Below are 23,555 nucleotides of genomic sequence, written 5' to 3'. Positions count from 1 at the left end.
ACTACGTTGGAAGGCGCTGCTGAACCTACTCCTGTTCCAACTACGTCGGAAGGTTCTGCTACACCGGCTCCTGCTCCAACTATGTCGGAAAGCTCTGCGGCGCCTACTCCTGCTACTCCTCCTCCAAATAATCACATACCTCTAGATCCTGATGACCCTTTTCTGTCAACCAATCCTTCTACGTCAGCATCTTCTTCGAACCCTGATGACAAAGAGGTAGAATGTTAAATAATTCTTTCGTTGCCATTGATTGTTGTATTCAATTTGAACAATAAATGTTTCATTGTCATGTACGAACCAACTATTTCGTTGAGCCTTGTAATAATATTTGCCTGGGCATTGTGCTCAGGTTTTAACTATTGGTGATGTGGAGGAGTTTGTACTAGAGTCGGACAAGTCTTATAACTTTTCTAGTACGAACGGGGTGTAGAATGACCAAGTGGATAGGTTGGCACGTCATCTTCAAATTGTGGATGAAACTAAATCATCAAACTGCTCTATAGGCGTTCAAGACTCGGATTTCCAAGTGTTTGAGTTGACAGAGTGGATTAAGATTATGGATACATGCGAGAATACAGGTGTGGTAGGGTCAAGTCTTCCACCACCCAAAAAGGAGATTTCTCCGATCTCGCCATCATGTAATGAGTGATGCTATTGATACAAGGAACCCAAAACTACCTTCCTAGTATTTTTGTTTGTAATCTTCAATGTAACCCAAAACTATGTCTGGAGCTACTTAATCCAAGAGAGCCATTTAATCGGAGGGAGGGATGTTTGGTCTCCAATGTGCGCATGATTGAGTAGTTAGCAAATCCAATCGGGAAAAATGATGTTTGATTGTCAATGTGCACATGAATAAGTAGCAAGCCCACCCAATGGAAGGGACATTTCTTTGGTTTCCAATGTTGACATATGTGTAAGTAAGCACATGCAACCAAAAGGAGGGTTGTTTGATTTTCAGTGTGCACATGATTAAGTAGTAAACACATACAATGGAAGGCATGGTACAAGGACTTCCAATGTTGCCGGGATGGTACAAGGATTTCCAATCGTAGTAAGCACACTGAATAGATGGGAGGTTTATTTGGTTTTCCAATGTAAAACTCAATAGATATAGTAGTTCTCCATCCTAAATACTCCCTCCGTTCTTATTTATAAGACGTGATATGATATGACACTGTATCCCTTATTACACTTATGCGCATACTCCTTATAAATGGAGGGAGTACCTAACAACGTACTTCAATATAAGTGGAGCAGTGCATAAACATAGGGAGTGGTACCAAATAATGGAATATCCAGCTTTTTGAAGGTGTTCTCATGATATACCAAAGATTTCGAATGATTATTTATTGAATCTGGGTCCAGATTCTCCTGATTCTAGCAATAAAGTTTTGGTATAGGTTCCGCTGATTGTACCAAGAATAAGAAGCGTCCGTGAATAGACTACTAGACATTCCACTATTCGAATTTTTGTCTGGCATATTCTACTAAGCGGAACATCCTTTGGTCGCCATTACCTGGCGTGGACTATTCCCAAAATCTTTCCCGCGCACTATTAAAATATTCAGGCGCCCAGGCCAAGCCGTGTGACAGATGTAAAATGTCAATTCCCTCCTTCTCAACAGCACCCTGTTTCATCCACCACCTTAGTAAAACGATATGTTGGTAATGTGATAGGGCCATCCACCCAATTGTCCAAATACCCTATCCCTTCCCTCCCTTTATCCAAATCTTCAGCATCAAAAAACTTTTTGCCATCAATTCCCCTTCACCTCCTTGCCCCCATCCCAAATCTTCACCTCCTCCTCGCCCCCATCCCAAATATTCACCTCCTCCTCGCCCATATTCCAAATCTTCACCTCCTCCTCGCCACCATCCCATATCTTCACCTACTCACCGCCATCCACAATCTTCCCCTTACAGCTGCTGCCCATTTCCCATCTCCCTCCGTAGGACCAGACCCGATACAATGGCACCAGACGGGAAGGTCTTACAAAGGAAATGTCAACAACTAGGTACAATATCTTCCTCCCCAGTTAAGCATCCCCGATGATGTCATTAAAGAGTTTCCTTGTTTGGTTTTGTTACTGCTTTTACTTTGTTGTTTGTTTGCAGACCTGGCAATTCCCATGTATACACTAGTTTGTTTCTTTTACTAGTTTTTCCTTTGGCTAGTACAAGGTTGGGTAGGAACATCCTATCTTGGATCTTGTTTTAGGTGGTAGTAGCTTTATGATTTTACATTAATTTATTTCTTTTACAGTATTTTTCCTTTCTGCTCTATAAGGTTGGATAGGAACATCCTTTCCTGGATCTTGTTTTGGCTAGGAACATCGTATCTTTGATCTTGTCTTGGTGCGCTCTACCTTTAGATTTTACAGTAGTTTGTTTCTTGTATAGTAGTTTGTTTCGTTTACAGTGGTTGGACAATTTTACAGATGTTTCTTTCTTTTCCTAAGGTATACAACCCGAGCTGCATCCTTATGAGAAGAAGAGGGCTGCACTTCCCTTAAGGAACCAAGGCGTATTAGCTTCCCTCGGCGTTGGAAAACTCACAGGCATCCTTTCCCAGTCTAGAAAAGGTAAAATAAAGGATACCGATGAAAGAAGAAGTGAAGATCCAGATCCAGAGTATGACCCGTCTTAGGAATGGCCTGAATCTAACCAAAAGACAGACCAACACGAGGTATATGTTGTTGTTGCCTACCAAATTTCTTGCATCAGTTATGCAGGATTGCTTCTCATTATTTTTGCTTATGCAATTTGTCCAATTAGATCAATGATAGCATACCTGTCAGCGGGGGAAGAGGGTTATCCAAGAGAATTCAGGCACTGATGCCTCTGACAGTATGCCTCTTAGAGTGACTAGAACCAAGATAAAGGAATTGGCTTTAGCTCAGGCAAGAGTTTTGGATGGGACGACTTCTGATTCACAAGAATTGCTAACTAAAGGCCAAGCAATAGCCACCCACACTGAGGACAAAATTGACATGACGACTAGCGAAGGCAAGTCGTTTGATCTCTTTTTCCCAAAGCCAAAAAATTGGAACATCACAATTAGCAACCAAATCATTGTTAACACACACCAACTGTATGATCGTAACAAAATTGTTAGGTGATGCACATCCATCCAGAAGAGCACAAGTGCCATAGGGTTCAAGAAGATTGGGAAAGATTTGGACAAGATAAGTAGAGGGTTACACACCAAGCTTCCAATCCATGTTCGACAAGACCTCAAATGGTAAGAGGCACCAATGCAAGCTGCAAAGTTTGCATCACTACGTGGGCATATACCGATCCTTACTCGCTGGAAGGACTACAAGACTGATAATGACAAACATCTCAAGAACTACATTGGCAAACTGGCAGTGTGTATGTATCGACTCATCTACTACCATAGTTCTTTGCATCCTTTCTTTTCATCCATTTTTCTGACTACTCTTGTGTTGTGCTTAATATAGGGAATTGACACCACCAGTCAACCTATCATATCAGCATGCATTGACATGCTCAAGTTGCAACAAAGACAGGGGAGGTACTGGCTCAAGAAAAAGTTTTTCAATGACCTTCTAGCAAATTAAGTCCCAACCAAAACTCCTATGACCACACTGGATGACAACCAGTCGAACAAACTGGTTATGATGTGGTCTAGCCTACCTCACTAGGTATGATAGAACTTCAACATGCCACTAGCACATTTGCATGTATTGATCTGTTCCTCTTATTCATGTATCTTACACAAGTTTTCATTACTGTAAAGGAGATGTGTACTATAAACACCAGTGATCGTGGATTGGTCAGGTTTCCTCAGCGCACAGGATCTAGTAGCTATGTTGCACAGGCTCATGTTGTGGTAAGCAACTGAACAAGTCATGTTTTTGCTCTATACTTTATTTGATGAACCTGCTCATGCTCCTTATTCCAATCTAACAGTTTATGCTTGTTTTCACAAATATTAGAGGGAGAAGCATGTTTTAGGAGATCCAACTCTAATTGATCTTTTCAAGAACTTCCATTGCAGCAAAAATGGCTACACCGCTCCATTACAAGCAGCCATTGTAAGTATTTGTTTACTTTGCATTCTTCTTTGCAACAACACTAGAAAAATTTGTGAGTACTTTTGTGAGACCTTTCATTTTCTTTCTTTTATTACAGTCAGATGGAACAAATTGTCATCCAACCTGGAGTCGACCAACCAAAGACTGCTGCTAAAGCAATGACTGAAGTTGTCCAATCTAGGATATTTTGGGAGGTTGCTGGCATTCACCCACCCTCGAAAGAAGGACTAGGGTTGGTACTACGCTGCAAGTAGAAGAAATCCAAGCTGATCTTGAGAGTGAGAAACAAGGGGTGCACAACTTCGGCAAAAGATTGCTAAACAGGAGTCTGAGATGGTTGCACTGAGATTGAGGGCTGAAACACAAGAAATAGCATTGAAGTCTCAGACAGAAGAGCTCGAAGCTTTGAAGAATACCACAAAGTAGTTGCATTCTCTGATTTCTAGGTTGATAAACTTCAGTACCAGTCAGAACCAGGTGAATCCTTCCCTCAACTGAAGTGTGTTGCTAGTGAACTTGTTATTTGTTGCTGATCTTTTGTTGTATGTTGCATTATTGATGCTTAACTTGTTGTATGTTGCATTATTGTTGCTGGTGAACTATTCATTGATTATGATGTGAACAATATGAAAGTTGGAAATGAGCTATTTTTATGTCTATGATTCTGATGGTGATCAGCAGCCAAAATTGAATATATAGCACTGCGAAATGCAATAATGGGCTAGGGTCTAGAAAAAATAGTACTGCGAAATGCAATAATGGATCTTGTTAGATGGGCTAGGGCCCAGAAAAAAGACCCTCTATGGCGTGCAACAAACAATTTTTGGCCCAAAAAATAGCATGAAAATTTAAAATGCGCTAAAAATGATCCAACAAAATTGGACTCATAAAGGTTTTTACATGGACCGGGTTTCAATTTGTGACGAACCGAAATCGTCATAACACCCCTGCCACGTCGAAGCCACGTTGGATTCTTGTCAGTTTTATGACGACATGTGGGATGAATTTTCATTTGACATTAGCTTAGTGACGTACCGAAATAAGGAACGTCACTAGTCATGGTTTGTGACGCTCGAGTAATGACGAAGGATTTTCGTCACTCAAGCGTCATAAATCACAGTTTATGACACCAAAAAGACGTTTATGACACTTTTTAGTTCGTCATAGACTGGCAGATTTCTTGTAGTATAAGGCTTACACATTTAACTAATTGAACTAATTGGACCTAAGGAATAATTGATTTCAATTCATTTCCGATCTAGCTGGCAAAATAATAAACACAACACACATATTTATATATACAAGAAAACAACCGCTACCCTATTGTTCATCACATATTACAAACTATTATAAGATAACTTTCTCACAAAGAACATACATTAACAAACACTACAACATATTTGACCTTCTATGACATTTTATTTATGTCATAGAAACTAGTTTTTTCTTTATGTTTCGTAATCTGTAACGCTTATGTGATGAAAATTTGTTCGTCACCTACACTCTGTAATAAATATGATTTGTGACGAAAATATGTTTTTTCTCTTAAATTTCTCGATAATTCTTCTTTATTCCCTAATCTATGACACTCATTTTTTCATCACTATCGAGCCTAAATAATGTCATAAATATCCATTGGCCCAACATAGCCCATGTAACATGCGATCCTTTTTTCGCTTGGCCCATACCTTGAAAGTGAAAATTTTTACATGGGCCATTTGAAGCCCGTTAACTTTTATTGTTCCAAACTAAATTATATTTTGGGCCTAGCCCATACTAAGCCTGTTAATTTTCATTTGACTACATTCTTCTTGAGCAGTTCAATTCATTTCAAGCCCAATCTATGACCCATTCAATCCAATATTTTGGCCTAGCACCGGTTGGCCATATCTGATTGTCACAAAGTAACAGACATTGTACCATGCATAATTACAATGTATTAGCAATTATAAAAAAAATATTCATTACACGCTTTTCATGCCCCATCCATACAAATAGATACACAATCTCTAACAAAAAAAAATTTAGCATACACAATCCAAAGAAAATAACTGTGCAAAGCAAGATATTGCATATAACATGATGTGGATCCCTGATTGTACTTTCAGCAAACCTCAAGCCAATCTGGAGAATATGGATCTAGCACTTTCAATTTAGTGAAACAGTGCTTCCTGCATAAATGAAATTATGGTGAGGTTTTTTTTATATTGCTATAAGCCAATGAATCTAGAGAAAATGAATGCTAAGTTGCACGATTACATCTCTGATTATTCATGGCAAAATGAGAAACAGCACATGCATTACAAGCTTAGTAGGAGTTAATTAGATACACCTTTTTCTATCTATTATTGTAATGCTTAGAGGTTTTTCATATGTACAGACATGATGTGCTTCAGTAATAGTAACTGTAGGAAGCATCACCACAGAATCAAGCCTGGTAGTACTAGTCACAATAGCAGGAATTACTATGATTTACTGCACACACATACGCATTATGCTAGCATATTGGACACTGAACCAAGCAACTCTCCTGCTCCCCCTCACGCAGACGGGCGCGAGTGCTCCGGACAGGGACAAGGACCAAGCGCCATCGCTCCTGTGGATCAAAGCTCTCCGCGCGCGCATGGAGCTGCCGCCGCCCTAGCTCTCGTCCCTGGCTGGCATGGGGCGCGGAGTATTCGAAGAGAAAGGGAGGAATCGAGAGAGATCGGAGAGGAAAGAGTTGCCACGCGAAAGGACAGAAAAGGAGGCTTGTATGGACCCACCACGGGTAAAATAGGCTTTTCAAGTTTTTTTTAAAGATACTGGATCATGGATCCAAACAGACTCGAACTATCTAGCCGCTTAATTTTTATCTAGCTAATTTTTATTGGAAACTAAGAATTAGTTTTACCCATTCAAACAAAACAACTTCAACCCACCCTCTAAAACATCCCCCTACCTCATGTTGGAGGTTAAGTAAAAAATGCACTCTCTACTAGGCTCTTCGTTTTGGGGAGGCTTCCAAAATCCTCCTCCACCCTCCATTCCTAAGAAGTCTCCAGAGATCCCTCTATCTACGAGGGCAATTGTTGGAGATGGAGGCATTTTTATGGCTCTAGAACTTCATTTGATCTATGGAAGCTTTGATTTTAAGGTATTGTTGGAGTCGCTCTTGTCCATCCAAACAGTTCCTAAACTGCTATTAATTAATAGGAAGGAGGCAATGCGTTTCTATTAATAAATATATGCCATTATCAACCAATAGTTTGGATCTATTGTTTTTTCAGCCTCTTAAGAGGGAGTAATGTTTGACATCTCAGTCCCAACAACGGTGGTATGATATCTGTATCTTTCTGATACAATGAAAGATGCAATGAAGCTTTCTGCAGAAACAAAGACATGCAAGGACCTTGTCTGTGATCATGATTTGATTCCTTTATCTCTACGCAAAGAAGGGTAACAGTCTAACAGAGATCGCTTGTGCAGATAAAGAAGGAACTGCGACAATGATTAAACCCAGCCAGCACAACGGAGCAGGAGCCGATGATGATTGCAGTTGCATTGCTGGGAGTTATTCTTGGTTTCTTTTCACCCTTTTTCAATTTTCAGTTCGCTGCACTTTTGCATAAATTTCACAGGCTGATACCTTCATTTTTTCCCCCTCCTGCACGCCCTCTCTTTTTCCTCTGAGGCATCCACAAGCTAAACGTACCTAAAATAGTGACAAATCAAGGTCAATAACATCTACATTATTGAAAGTCAGTCCATTCCAAATCTCCAGTGGAATTTGAGAATATATCTCCAAATCTTGACAGTCATGGAGAGTGAATTATCAGTGATTTCTATTACTGGTTGTTTGCTTTACCTGACTGCAAAATAAACTTGATTTCTATCCTAGCGGGTTGGAAACAAGGACAACGGTATACCGTACACCCAATAGCTTATTTATTTTGTACAGAAAAGAATTCCATCCGTCGATAATTATACAACATGATTTCACCTATCTTCGTACTTATCCAACAGTACATATGTGCTTGGTTTGCTATGATAAAATGTAACAGTATTCATCTATATAAGATTCTTGTGGTTCTGTTTGTTTCAAAATTCAGTGTGTTTCCTCCACATTTCCTACAGCGACGAGCTCTCATCGTCAGAGTTGCTCTCCCTTGCATGCTGGCTGTGCAGATTCAGCATCGCTGTTGTGCTAGCTGACATACGGAACGACCTTGCAGATCCAACAACCGTCCTGTCTTGCTGGCTCACCTCCCTGCAGACGTGGTCCAACATGGATAGGAAGTCCCTCACCACCATGAATATCCTCAGAGGATGAGCTTCCTCCTTAGCGGCGTCGCCATGGAAGTACTCAGTGATCTCTTTCACTCTTCCCAGAGCCCTCTTCTCCTCGCACCTGACATGTTCGATCTCCATCTCAGCTTCCTTGAGAAACTCATGCATTGTTGCGAAGAAATTCTGGCCTTGGGTGCACTGCTTCTCGAGCAGAAGGACCGACTTGATCTTCCCAAGACCAGCTTCAAGCTTGGATACATAGCCGTGCAGTACATCGAAGTCCATGCTAGCTGCTTTCTTGACGTTCCCTAGCTCAGTGCTCAGCCCAGATACAACTTTCAGTCCTTGCTTACGGAACTGTTCATCTTTGACTATATTTCTGCTTTGACTTTCTGGAGCTTTCTCGGATTTTGCATCTTCAGAACGGATGATTTCTTGAACAACAAAGTGTAGCAGAGTGGTTTTCCCATCAGTACCTTTGACATCTGCAAGTTTTAGCAGGGTATCCAGCTTGAAGGCTTTTGCCTGACCCCGGTTTGTGCCAACATTCATTCTGTTCCCAGTTCTCAGGACAGCTTCAAGTAGCTTCAGGAACAATCTACTGCCTTTTAAATCATCACAAGCGGCCTGCACAACCATGTGAAGAATGTCAGGATCTCATACATAGAATTGCACATCTCAAGAGTTCATATACTGAAACTAGATGAAAAAAATTCCGAATGTGCTATCAAAAGTTGTGCAGTTAGAAAAGCTGATTAAGCTAGGAAAATGATATTATTTATAGAGGCACTGACATGTTATAACTTCACCGAGAACTAGACATATTACATATATGAAGCTGTTGCATGGATGACCACAATCAGACGTACACATGTGCCTAACTGCCAATGGCTGAAGACTAGTGGCCGATATCAGTAGAATAGTTCAAACATACACTGATAAATTGTGTGTTTGTTTCAAAGAAATTGCGCTGTCATTCATTTATATTGCTGTGCAGTCTCAAAATTGAATAATAAGTGTCCCATATTGGTTCCAGGCAATATATTGGGAACAACAACAAAGACATACAGATTAAAGTAGATACATATCATAGAAATTACAATGCAAAGTGAGATGTCATACCTCTAATGTTTCAAAAGATTTCCTGAGGTAATTTATTTCGCTGTCAAAATTTGCTCGATAGAGCATAGCATCAACTCTTTTGAAGGAAAAAGGTATATCAAGCACTGCCTTGAGAAAACGTTCTGCTGAACCCAGCTTTGATAAGTCCCCAGTAAAGTTTCGAAGTTTCAGTTCTTCCTCTTTAGTAGGAGCCATCTTTACTAAGGTTTCCAACAGATCAGCCCCGAGACATTCAGCATTGCCTATTTACAATGTCAGTAACAATTAACATTATGAGTAGAACTAGACAGAGTAGCTTGGAATACTATCATGTAGCAGATCGAACATTCCAGAAGCTTAGTACCTTATAATGTTCATACCAAACATGTATGAACATTATAAGGTACTAAGCTTCCAAACATCCAATGTCTAAACATATTGAGTGAATCCTTAACTACAGTAGTGTGGTATTAGAAATCGATCATTTCTGCACAACTGTAGCTGTAATATGAAGAATGTATATAATGCTTGTGTGGACTGGCTTGCCAAGTTTATTCGGATTGTGTTCAAAATGAAGAATCAAACAACATGCACAATAGAAGACATTTGCTGTTAAGCATCTGAGTTTGGTCTAATGCTGAGATACCATCATATATGTTTGGTGAATATCTGCCTGTACAATTATTGATATCCGCAGATTGTATTGTTGACATCCGGCAGTACTAGACCATTCTGAAATGGTTCTCGTGGAAGCTAATGCATGGCCGTATAATTTGAAAATAAAGCATCTGGTTATCTGATTATCATCAGTCCTAGAAATGTCCGCATCATAACTAATTAAAAGGTACTCCCTCCAATCACAACTACTTGACACATTGGACCAACAACCTAGTACCTAATGGTCAGCCAAGATATTATTAGATGAGGTCAACTTATTTCTATTAAGTAGATATTTCTGCATCGTAAATATACAGTAAACAATGAATTTCTCACCATCTAGCAGTGCATCGGAGACCTCCTCCAGCGTCACATTCAACGCGCGCAGCAGGATGGCAATGTTCTGTGCCTTCTTGGGGTCAAGGACCTTCTCTTCAGGCCTACATTGTGGTACTCCAGCCTTCTTTGGTGTGTCCCTAGCAGGTGCATTTGCCGCATTGTTCGTGAAAAGCACTTCGATCATGTCCTCGTCCAACCTGCAAGGAACTCATGTCACCATCAGAATTTCTAATGGTTTAATACGTAACAAACATCCAACAATCATCCGTCTGTTCTGAAAATCCTGTCTTAACTGGAATGAGTTGGACTTGAGCCGATCCCAGACCATGTCGCGGTCGGAGCACGCCCGGACCTTGTCCCAGTGCAGCGGCTTCAGCTTTGGCCGGGCTTCATCACCAGCAGCATCATCCTGCGTCCGAATTGACACCCCATCATTGTCCCTCTTCACCGCCATGACGGGCGCTCTCGGCACGGCGACACTTGGCCCCTCTGGTTGCTCTGGTTTGAGCAGCCGGCGTGCTGAAAATGGCCCAGCGGATGGCCCCGGTGGCGGCGGCGGAGGTTTAGGTGTTGCATTGTTGCATCTTGGTGCCGGTGGAGGTGGTGGAGGCGGAGGGGGTGGCGGCGGTGGGTTGGAAGGTGGCGAGACCATTTGTTTGATCATGTCAGACGCAGAGCCAGCGGAGAAGCGGGTGCGTTGCAGAGTGCGGCGGGAACGCGGTGCAGGAGGGGCCGGAGGAGGGGGCGCCACGGTTGCAGCGGCGGCTGCGGCGGCCGGCGTCTGGGGGAAGAAGTCGCTGGTAAGGCTGGGGAGGCTGCGGCGGGAGGGGGTGGTGGTGCGCGGGCTGGACGCGCTCGCCTCGCTCCACGTCCCGGCGGCCTCGCCGCCGCCAGACCCCGCCGAGCGCTGGCCCGGCGTGTAGTACGCGGCGTCCTCATCGGACGACCCCGCGCGCCGCAGCGGCGGGAGCGGCCGTAGCTCCGGGCTCGGGACGGTGTCGACGTCGCGGCACATGCCCCGCCGCGCGCGCTCCGAGCGGGCCTTCCGGTACGGGGTGGCGCCCGATGACGAGCCCGCCGCAGAGGTGCCCACCGCGTCGGCGTGCAGCACGACGGCGGAGGCAGGCCCAGGGTGCGCGGCGGCGGCGAGTCCGGGGGGCTTGTGCGCCTGCGCCGAGTGGCGGGCGAGGCGGCCCGTGAGGAGGAACGCGGCGGCGAAGGCGAGCAGAGCGAGGACGGCTGCCGCGGCGGCGGACGCGACGACGATGGCGGCCTTGGGTGTCCCACCGCCGCCTCGGGAGCGCGGGGTCGGGCCCGTGCGGGAGGAGGAGGCGTCTGCGGTGACGGTGTCGGGCGGCGGGGGAGCGGGGAGCAGCGCGGGCCCGCCGTTGTCGACGGGCGATACCGGCGTGGAAGGGTCCGAAGCGAAGCCCGGTGCCGGGGGCGCCGTGGTGGACGGAGGCGGGGTCCATTCGATGGGGAAGAGCGGCTCGTGCAGCGCGCGCCTGGCATCGCCCCCGGCGGCGGCGGCCGGGAGGATGAGGAAGACGACGACGAGTGAGGTGAGCAGGTGCAGAGACATTGTTGCCCTCAAAAAAAGGTGTAGAGACATTGTTGAGACTGAGGAGATCCTAGAAAGTAGAAACACAGGGAGTGAGAGTGAGAGTGGGAGGGGAAGCTGAGGAGAGGGAAAAGGAGGGAAGGAATAAGGAAGGAGTGCGGCGAGAGCAAGGAAGCCGACATTTTCTGGGTTCGCTTCACAGGAACGTCTCTTGCACACATGGCACTTCCTCCTTTTCAGATAACAACGTTGACTTTTGGGGTTTCGGTCAAATCTTCTCGCCGCGAATTTCTGCATTTCGGACAAATTTTCTCGTGTTGAATTCGTATGAAGTTTCTAAACCAAAAACGCGCACCCATTACCTCAAATGGAAAACCAGGCAAAGCAATTTTTCACCTAAATTTTATTAAAATGCAGGTCCACCGCAAAAGCGGACACCATTTTTCTAGAAAAATATTACCGAAAGAGCATCATTTCATTAGATGTGAACCCAGCTTTACAAAATCACCACAGCATAGTGCTAACCTGCACTCGGTTTGGAGAGTTGCCAACGACACGAGGTGGAGCCATGGAGGATGTACGCCGAGCGGTTACCACGTGAGGAGGCGCAACAGCGCCGGCATGCACACAAATATAGCTTGGAGACGGAGGAAAAAAGTATGATGGTCGTATAAGGAAGAAGTCAATTTAACAGCTTAAGTGATAAAATGCTAGTTTCATTTAACAGTTTAACAGGTTAAGTGATAAAATGCTAGTTTCATTTAACAGTTTATTTTTTTATGATAGTTGTTTTTTCTATTTTATAGAGCTAATTTTCCCTCAGCGAGGATGTCCTGGTAGAATACTCTTTAATACTTATCATTTTCAAGGTTATTTGTCTTTAAGGTGGTTCCCTGTAAATTAAAATTTACGACTTGAAGGGACCGTGACACTCTAAGAGAGAGCTCCAAGCACCTATAAAAAAGAGTTTTGTACCCTAGGTTCTAATCCTATAAACTACAGATGGTAATTCTATGAAAGGTAAACATGAAATGCAAGTGCAATAAGAAATATGGAAGATAAAAGAAGTAGAGAATGCAAACTCCTAGCACCGCAACACGACGATTTTTACCAAGGTATCGGAAAGCAAAACTTTTCAAAGGATCGAGATGTCACCAAGAGGGGGGTGAATAGGCAAGTTGATCAATTTATAAAACTTCAACCCACTCAGCAGCACTGCTCAGGTCAAACCGGTCAGACCGGTTCACCTGACCAGTCTAGGCAGGGTGGCACACAAGTGCTGCTCGAGTCCCTACTTGACTTGTAGCACCAACCAAACTTGGAGAGCGGCTTCTGTAGATGATTTCCAACAGGGAAAAGTAGTCTCTGCACACAAGACAAGCGCATCCAAGTAGATCGAAGTGGAAGCACAAGTAAAATGCTAGAAATTAAAAGGTGAAGCAAACCAAAATGAAGACACGAGGATTTGTTTACTTGAAGTTCAGATTCACCATAATGAATCCTATGTGTTTGTTGAGGAGCCTTTTGGAATACGAGTCTATTTCAATTCTCTTCCAACAAGCCGGATCTCTTTCAACCACTTTCCTCATCTCCACTAGTTGATTTTTTTCCTTGCGGAGGCAAGATCATAGCCCTCACAAATTTGTCATTGCTCACCACACCTTGGGTGGACAACATCTAGCCATCTAAAAGGCACACCTCCATGAGTAACAAATGCTTTAATGGCTTTCTCGATGCGAACTACAAGTGCTCAAGCTATGGATTGCTCTTTTCAGCTCACTAATGCTCACTCAAGATCACTCTCTCAACCAATTCAAAGATTTCTCAAGAATCACTCAAGTCTCACAAAGAGAGGTTGGGGAGAGCTTTTCTGGTCACTAGATGATGTCCAAGTCGTGTGTAACCAGCAACCCAGCAAGAAGGGCACCAAGGGGTATATATAACTGTTGGGATACGAGGTAGGCTACACTAGCGCAATTCAAAAAATCTACCGCGTATAACCAGGAAGAACTGCCGTATAAGGATCACGGGATTACCACTCGACGCACTACTGGTGCGGAAGATGTAGATATGCGTCGATGCAGTGAAGACGATCACGTAGTCGTACGTAGTCGATCAACGTAGTCGTACGTAGTCGATCACGTCCAGCAGCTCCTCAGCAGCTCGTCCACGTGCAGCAAGATCGCCTCCGGTGCCGCGGCTCGTCGTCGGCTCGTCGTGGCTCATCGGTGGCTCGTCGGCGGCTCGTCCAAGTGCTGCAGGCGCAACACCTCCAAGGTATCCACACGTGCAGGGAGGAAGCGTCGCAAGCTGGACTGCTAGATTCGCGAGTTGCAACAGGCGACGGCGTGGGAGGCGCGGCAGGTGTGTTTCGCCAAAAAGGTGTAAACCCTAGGGCGCCCCCACCCCTCTATTTATAGAGGTTCCTGACGGGCCTCTGGATCTGAGGCCCATTAGTACTTCTAAACCTAATCCAACTCGGATCAGATCCGAATTGGGCTTCCAGCCCCTTAAGTGTGTGACCCTATGGGTTCGGATACGTATAGACATGGCCCGAGTACTCCTACTCGGCCCAATAGTCAGTAGCGGCCTCTAGCAAGACGTGCCAACTCCTATATGCACACGAAGATCATATCAGACGAACCATCACAACATAATATACATGCTATTCCCTTTGCCTCATGATATTTGGTCTAGCTTCAAGCTGACCGCTCTTTCTCGATCTTGTGATTCGGAATCCCTTTGTAGCTTAACTCTTAACCGTACGTAGCATGGCCATGCATTTTCGGATCCGATCACTCGAGGGGCCCAGAGATATCACTCTCAATCAGAGAGGGGCAAATCCCATCTTGATTGACCATGTCTCATAGCATGCTTCTTGACAAACCCGAAAACTACCTTTATAACTACCCTGTTATGGCGTAGCGTTTGATAGTCCCTAAGTAGGTCGATCCACATCTAGAATACATGCGACAATCTCAGGTCTAAGGACAAAGCGTATATGTTGTTTAAAGAGAGAACTACTTCTCGTGTTGGGTCAGTCCTAGCACATGTCTCCACATGTGTCCATATTATTAGTTCAACATCTCCATGTCCATGACTTGTGAAACATAGTCATCAACTAATACATGTGCTAGTCTAATATTCATGTGTGTCCTCACATGAACTCCAACTAGGGACAACTTTAGAATAACCATACAAGTAAAGAGTTTCACATACAATTCACATAATTGCAAATCAATTCAAGTAGCCTTCAATGGATATTCAATGAACACAACATACAAATCATGGATACAAATAGAATATCATCATCTCTATGATTGCCTCTAGGGCATACCTCCAACAATAACCCCACAAACCAGAAACTAGCCATTGGATCTGATCAAACCGGTCAGACCGGTTGCTAGACCGGTCAGACAGGTTGCTAGACCGGTCAGACCGGTCTAGTTTGAAAAACTAGCCATTGCCCTTAGACCGATCAGACCAGTCTGCCAAACTGGTCAAACCGGGTTGCTTGAGTTAGCTGTTAGCTCACTGAACTCCCAGACTGGTCTACCAAACCGATCGGACCGGTTTGGCTGTGTTACCTCAAAACTCTCAAACACTTACTCTCGGTCCACCCACTGGCTGAACCGACCATTGTTAGCTGAGCTAGGATAGTTAGTATACTTGAGGGTTTTCTCAAGGCCAATCTCACATAGGTCAACTAAGAGAACTTTTGGTGTTGTCAATTAGCAAATATTGTGTCCTTCATGATAGTACGGCATACCTATACTTAAGAATAAATATAAACACTATATCATCCACTTGAGCTTGTAAGTCTTCATCCATACCATACTTTGATCAATAGTCATTTGAGGGCTCTCAACATAGCTATCATCTTGAGCACATCCATCTTGAGCTAGTGACTTAAGATTTTCCCTTGTTCATGATAAGGTATACTTGAATCCTGAAGTCACTCCATTTTATTAATCATAGTAGATTAGATGTATTGCATTGATTCCCTTGGTAAGGCTTAGATATGATACTTCGAAACCCTCCGGATACCAACCACTTCACCTTAGCAAAACACACATAGTCCAAGCCGTGACTTGACCAAAACTTGCTTAGTCCCTCGCTCTGGTATCTTGCTTGATTTCTTCACCTATTCTTACCACTTTGAGTTTAGCTTTGCTTTTAACATCAACAATGAAATCCCATTTGAAATCCTCTTCAAATGCTTGTTCTTGATTGATAAAGATTATCTCATGAATTGCAAACTTCCAATAACAAGACCAATATGTAACACATAAGCTCATGTCTCTTATCATATGCACATGAAGTCTTGCAATATCAATTTATGAATATCACTCTTCTTTTCTTAATCTTGTTTTCTTAATGATCCCTTTACTTGCCAATCAAGTTATCACATGATTTGGAGGCTTGTAGATCAACCATAAAAAATATCCCCAAGTTTTACTTCACCCTTGCTTGTCATTGATCATACTTGCTTGCTTTTGTTTATTGTGAGCCATATAATACATATTGAACTTATGAGACAATATTACATCATAAATATGAGAATAAAACCCTGCTCACAATCATAAGTAAACAAGTTAGTTCTTTAATCGTTTTGTCATTCAATTCATCAAAACCCACTTAGAGGCCTAGATGCACTTTCAGCTTCCCACTAGTCCTCATTGATGGAGCCCCTCTCAAGGGAATGCTCATGCGAAGGCACAAGCTCCCCGGTCAAGTAACTCCGTAGGATAGCAGACGTGCTTTCCCCACATGCTATGGGTCTTCACCTAACCTCTCTCGGATGCTCCTTTGCCACTCTTCACTTGGTAGAGCTTCGGCAAAACGCCAAGGGCCTATCCTCCCTTTCACAAGCACTAGCGACCACTCCACAAACGCAATTGGGGGGCCTTGCATGACTTACAAGCCCTGGATTGCCCCAGATTTACAACTCTTGGTGCACGGAAGCATCGATAACAAGGAGGTGTGCAAACCCCTAACTCTTGGCTAATCCCCAAACAATAGGCTAATAGGTCTAAACTAGCACTAATCAAGACCTAAGCCTTATGCTAATTGCCTTAATCTTTTCTTGAGCACTTTGGTGGATAGAGCACTTGTGTATATATGGAATACAAGCTTACAGCTTCTCCAAGCTCTAACACACTTGAAATCACTAGCAATGGGGTGTAAATAGCCCCAAGCCAAGAAACTACACTACAAGGTTTTGTCACTAATGCCACGGTTTTTTTTTGCAACAGACGATTTTCGTTGCAATACATAGGGGTTATTACGATAATAGTCCTTGTTGGTTGTAATAGGGTGCCATATTGCCACCATTTTTGTAGCGTTGCAATTAAAATTTTAGTGGTTGCAATAGGTACGCTATATCGCAATGAATATATGTTGGTTGTAATTGCAGCGACGTTATTGCCACGCTATTTTATAGTGGTGGCAATAGTTATCCATATTGCAACGATTATAACATGTTGTGATAAGTACTATCGTGCATTGCAAAAGAGTCTTAGATATAGCAACGAACATGGTGTTGTTGCAAAAGAAATCTTGGTTATTACAACAAAAATGGTGTTGTTGCAAAAGAAATCTTGGTTATAGCAACAAAAATAGATAATGTTGTAAATGCGTCTTAGATAGTGCAACGCTAATATGTATCATTGCAACTAGTATTAGATATAGCAACGAAAATGCTATTGTTGCAAAAGAAATCTTGGTTATAACAACAAACACTCGAATCGTTGCTAGACAGAAGGTGCTATTGCAATAATATATAGTTGTTGCAATGTAGGGGAACGCATGGTTGTAATAGATGAGTTTGTGGGTGCCGCCAGCTTGTTGGTTATGTTGGTGGGCCTTTATTTTAGCCCACGCATATCGCAGGCCTTTCTTTCACGAGCTGAGAGGCCTAATTCTGATCTACCTCCTAGCATCGCCTCCCCTCCTTTGCACGACTCCTCCCCTTCTTCGCGTGATGCTGCCTTCGTCGCATGATCGCCGCCTACCGTCGTCTTCCCTAGCGCGCGAGTTGCCGAGTGCCAAGGAAGAGTCCCCTTGTTACTCTTCCACGATCTCTCGACGTGGGACGACATGGGCGTTGTATAGTAGTACAAACATGTGCTTAAATTATTAGTTGGGTTTTTTGCAATATGGCACATGATCATGAGGATCGTAGTTGGATGTAATTGTCATATACAGATGCTTCATGGCAAAACGGAGTTGCTAAATTCATTGAAGATACCTTTGATGGCACCTTTCTAGGATAGACTGCGCCCTGTCCATGTAGAGGATGTCATCGCATGGCATATCAAAATAAAGAAGTTATTGAGTTGCACTTGAATATTAGAGGGTTTGATCCGTATTACAAAAAACAACATCATACTGGCAGATCTGCTAAACGTATTGTTGTGGACGATGATGATCGGGACGTTTGTGAAGGTGAAGAAGGTGATCATGATGATGGCGTCTCATGCACTAAACTGCTTTCATTGCTAATTAGTGGTGCCATACATGGTGAAATTAGAGGTGGTAATATTGAGCAGCCAAATGAGTCAGCAAGAAATTTTTTTAACTTAATGGAAGAAGCTAGGAAAGAACTGTACCCAGGTTGCAAGGAGGCTACCCAAATATCTTGTATTGTGAGGCTATATCAGATTAAGTGCATGTTCGGTATTAGCAACAATGCTATAGAGCAAGTATTGTTATTATTTTGCCATGTGCTCCCCAAGGACCATTGTGTCCTAGATACCCTGGACAAAGTTCGAAAGGTAGTTCGAGACCTTGGCTTCGACTACCAAAAGATTCATGCTTGTGCTAATGCTTGTGTGTTATTCCGTGGAGAAGAGTATGAGAAGCTGAACGCATGTACAAAATGTGGGGAGAGTAGGTGGAAAAATATATATTTAGAGTGTGGTGGTGATGGCATTGGTGGAGTAAAGAAGAATCTCTGAGGTATTTCCACTTATTCCTCGACTGTAGAGATTATATATGAACGAGACCACATCGGCGCATATGCGTTGGCACAAGGAAGAATTGGTTGAAGATGGGAAAGTGCGGCACCCAGCTAACTCAAAGGCATGGAGGTACGTAGATGCCAAGTATAGTGCATTTGCAAGTGATCCATATAATGTTTGGGTGGGACTTGCATCAGATGGCTTCAATCCATTTGGAATTTTGAATGTGACTTACACTACATGGCCAGTGATCCTAATTCCTTATAACCTGCCTCCTTGGTTGTGCTTCAAACAATCCTATTGGATGATGTCGATGCTAATTCCCGGGCCTAAATCTCTAGGAATTAACATTGATGTATATTTGCAGCCTCTGATCGATGAGCTTAAAGAGCTATGGGATAATGGATTTGATACTTGGGATGCAAAAAAAGGGAAAATTTTACTCTGCGTGCAATGCTACTTTGGACAATTAATGATTTTCCTGCATATGCGATGTTGTCTGGTTGGAGTACAAAAGGCAGGTTTGCTTATCCTTATTATCACAAGGATACTGATTACTTGTGGTTAAAATATGGTTCAAAGCATTGCTACATGGGCCATCGTCGTTTCTTGCCTACGAACCACAGGTGGCAGAGGAACAAGGTCAGCTTCAATAATAAGGTAGAAATGAGGGAGACTCCAGTGCCCCTCAGTGGTGCACAAGTAGTGGAGCAGTACAAGAGTTTCGAGCAAGTCACTTTTGGAGCGACTACTTCGAGGAAGAGGAAGCAGCGCGATGAAGATAATAGATGGCACAACTGGAGGAAGAAGAGTATTTTCTTTGACCTTTCTTACTAGGATTATCTACTTATACGCCATAATCTCGATGTGATGCATATTAAGAAGAATATATGTGAGAGCTTGCTAGGGACTATGCTTGATTTGGCTGGTAAAAATAAGGACGGTGAGAAGGCTAGACTCGATATGCAAGAATTGGATATAAGGCAGAATCAACATCTATTGTTCGACAATAAAGGAAAATACACTTTGCCACCAGCGTTGTACAATTTAGGTGATGACCAGAAGGAAATTCTGTGCAATTTTCTTCAAGGTGTTAAGATGCCCGATGCTTGTGCCTCAAATATCAAGAGATGTGTTGATGTCAATGGTTTTAAGGTTGCTGGACTTAAAAGTCATGACTACCATGTTATATTACAAAAACTTTTACCCTTAGTGGTGCGCCAAATATTGCCTAAAGAAGTAGTGATCCCATTGATCGAGCTCACCAAGGTTTTTTAGTTCGGTATGTTCAAAGGAGCTTGAGGAAACTGAGATGAAAGAACTTACCAAATCGATTTGAGAGACCCTTTGTCGGCTTGAGATGATATTCCCTCCAGTATTTTTTGATATTATGATGCACTTACCAGTTCATATTGCTTGGGAGGCTGAACTCAGGGGCCCTGTTTCCTATAGATGGATGTATCCAGTTGAGAGGTACCTACGTACCCTCAAAGGCTATGTGAGGAACAAAGTGTGCCCAGAGGGTTCAATAGCAGAGGGGTACATCTTGGAGGAGTGCCTTACATTCTGTTCATGGTTCTTTGAAGGTGTTAGTACAAAGCTGAATCGGCCAGAGCGTCAAGAAAGGAGCACTGTTAGTGAGCCACCTGCTGGTCTAAGTGTATTTACGAGCATGGACTTCACTTGAAAGAAAAGTAGTCATAGGCACAATATGGAGATACCTTCTCCTGATGACTTGCGCAGGATGAGGCACTACATAATATCCAACTGTGATGAGATCACTCCATGGATAAAGTAAGCTACATGTAATCCTATGTGTTTTTTTATATTGTGTTCACTATCTAACTGACATAAGTTTATTGTTTCATCAGTGAGCACATGGACGAATTGAGGAACACCAACTCGCATAATGTTGATAGAAGGCATAAGGCTCAATTTGTACATTGGTTCGAGCGTAAAGTGAGTCGTATATATTTTTGTTCAATTTTATTCATCACACTTGAATATATTTGTTCATAACATATTTTCCAAACATTTCTGAGTGTAGATCAGGAACCTACATGCACAGGGAAAAGTAGATGAAATGATTTATTCTTTGTCTCGTGGTCTAGAACAAATAGTTAGTGTGAGGAACAGGTGTTCCATCAATGGGTTTTTCTTCCGGACATCAGATGTAGAGAAAAATCTATCAACACAGAATAGTGGTGTTGTCGTCAAGGGCAATGATGGCATGGAGTGATTAAAAAAATCATCATCCTTGATTTTCCTAACCAGCATGAAGTCACATTGTTCGAGTGTGACTGGTATGATGTTCCTGTACCAACTAAGAGCAAATCCATAGGGTACAGTAAAGATAAATTTGGGATTCTTGATATTGATACCACTCGGTTTCACTACTCAGATGATCCATACATCCTGGCAACACAAGCGGAGCAAGTGTGTTATGTGAAAGGCGGGAAGAAAGGTACTAAATGGTGCAATGTCCTCAAAATGAAACCTAGGACACTATTTTCCATGCTGAAAGTTGAGGACAGTGTTGGTGATACCAATGTGGACTCGGTTATCATAGGAGTGGAACAAATTAATGTTGAGAACCAGCAGGAGGCTTTGACAAACTAGATTAGGCCAGACGTGCAAGGGTTAACTGGTGATGCATCTGTACTTCAAAAGGTGGTGCCCATGCCTGAACCGGATCATGTGGACATATCAGAAGACGAAGATGATTCTGATGACACCTACATTAGTGATGGAGTTGTTGCTCCACTCAATATACTTGGAGAAGGCGAAGATATTTTATTTGTGTAATTTGGAGTTGCAAAGTTTACTTCATGAACTAATGTGCATTTGATTTCTGGAAAACATTAAGATATTATATATACCATGAACCATGAACTTTATCAAATGCTAAACCAGATGAGATCTCCCATACATAAAAATTACTTAATTCATACGAACTGCATCTAGTTTGATATAGTAGGTGCATGCCTCTCATGTTACCAAAATAAAGTAGAGGCATCCATTACTTCTACATCAACTAACATGTTAGCAAAATAAACATGGTTCATGCCTCTCATGTTACCAAAATAAAGAAGAGGCATCCACGACATGATCAACTAACATAACTCTTATAGCTAAGAGTACTGATACTTCTACATCAACAAACACTACTCCCTCCTCAACATTAGTCTTCCTTGCCTTCCACAGTGTAGAAATGGTCCTTCCACAGCTTGTGCTTGATAGCAACGCGAACCTCTTCTATCTTCTCTCACACATGACATTTTAGAAGGGGGTTACTTAGCATGTGAAAAAGATAAATTGACTAGATAAACTAAAATAGCACATAATAGAAACCAATTGATGATTAACTTAAAGGGTAGGAACATCACCTGCCTACCAGACAGCTCAGGTCCATTGGAGAGCTCATCATCACTCCCCTGAGTGAGTATCATTGTACATGACATCTTTGGGAAAATGACCTCGTAGGTATCTCTAGCGACCTTCATTACAGGGAAAATAGGATCACAAAACTAAATAAAGTGTGGCTCAATTTTAATAGGATCATGACATGGCAACACATAGTGTTGAACTTATTCTAAATAAAGAACACATACTGGTTTGAGACTTGCTGGCATGTCTGGCCAGTCATATTGGATGTATGGCTCGTCCTTGGAGGGAGAAGACTCGGTGTAGATGTGGCGGGCTCGGACCAGGTCACGCGGATTGCTTACTCGTGCCTATCATGAGACCGCAAAGTTTAACATGTCACCGAATCAAGAAATTAAATATGTGGTATACTAAATCTAATTTTCCAGCATCACCTCCTTAGGGATCGAGCGCCTCGGCCGACACTTGGTGGAGGTGCAAAGTCCCTTCTTCTCCTCAACGGCCATGGTGGAAGCCGTCCCAGGGATCATCTTCTTGAATCGCCCGGTGGCTTTGTCGCACAGCTGCCAACTAGAGTTGTGCATCTTTTTGCGCTCAGCCATGGTGGGAAGGGAAGCAGAGGACAGCAAGCGAGGCGTGCGTGCGGGATTGTGATAGGATGTGTTGGGGGAGATAGGTAGGCATTGAAAGGGGGCAGAGACGAAGGGGCCATTCAGTTATGGAAGCGTACTCTGGAAGTGGGAGTCCACGCCTTCAGTTATGTAGGCCAGATATCACTGATGTGTGGGCCTGGTAGCAATTGGGCCCACTCGGTAGTGACACGAGTCACCCTACAGACGAGGTGCATCCAGGAATGGGAGGGGACAATGAGTAGATTTTATTTCTAAAAGCATAGAGTACTTTTCATAGCAAGAGCCAGTGATATGCGGTTCCCATGTGTATATGACATAGTGGGTCCAGCTCCCCACGCGCGCTGACGAGGAAGCGTATTGCTCGGGTGCGCGTTTGGGAACCGAGTTGGAGGAGGGAAAGGAAAGAATTGGAGGAGATAGGGAGGATAATGAGGAAGTGGGGAGCTTAAGATTCGATTTGTTCGCATAATGGGTGGGTTATTAGGCGGTGAATGGTTGCATGCCAGCGCCAACCCAATTTTCAGCAAAAATAAAAAAAGGAAAAAGGGTGGAGGGCAGGGATCAAAGCTGGATCGTCGATTTATATTAA

General features: G+C 43.2%; 1 protein-coding gene across 1 annotated transcript; it reads right to left on the bottom strand.

Annotated features, from left to right (window-relative positions):
* Window positions 1-7,971: 7,971 nt before the first annotated feature.
* LOC117836274 (formin-like protein 4) lies at window positions 7,972-12,259 on the bottom strand. The gene is made up of 4 exons (XM_034715666.2): window positions 10,721-12,259; window positions 10,425-10,624; window positions 9,453-9,694; window positions 7,972-8,957 (listed from the first exon to the last, which is right to left on the bottom strand). Exons 1-4 carry the CDS (start codon window positions 12,037-12,039, stop codon window positions 8,172-8,174), a joined length of 2,547 nt encoding a protein of 848 aa, XP_034571557.1. The 5' UTR covers window positions 12,040-12,259; the 3' UTR covers window positions 7,972-8,171.
* Between the last annotated feature and the right edge of the window lie 11,296 nt (window positions 12,260-23,555).

The sequence above is a fragment of the Setaria viridis genome, chromosome 9 (genome assembly GCF_005286985.2).
Source record: "Setaria viridis chromosome 9, Setaria_viridis_v4.0, whole genome shotgun sequence".
NCBI lineage: Eukaryota > Viridiplantae > Streptophyta > Magnoliopsida > Poales > Poaceae > Setaria > Setaria viridis.
Note: the sequence above shows the minus strand (reverse complement) of the source record. Positions and strands in the feature narration are given on the sequence as shown.

Excerpts from the sequence above, each read along its gene's own strand:
- LOC117836274 (XM_034715666.2), bottom strand. The coding sequence starts at position 12,039 with ATGTCTCTACACCTTTTTTTGAGGGCAACAATGTCTCTGCACCTGCTC. Across the intron at positions 10,625-10,720 it reads CTCAAGTCCAACTCATTCCA|GTTGGACGAGGACATGATCG; the intron begins GTTAAGACAGGA and ends AGTTCCTTGCAG. Across the intron at positions 8,958-9,452 it reads AATCTTTTGAAACATTAGAG|GCCGCTTGTGATGATTTAAA; the intron begins GTATGACATCTC and ends ATGGTTGTGCAG.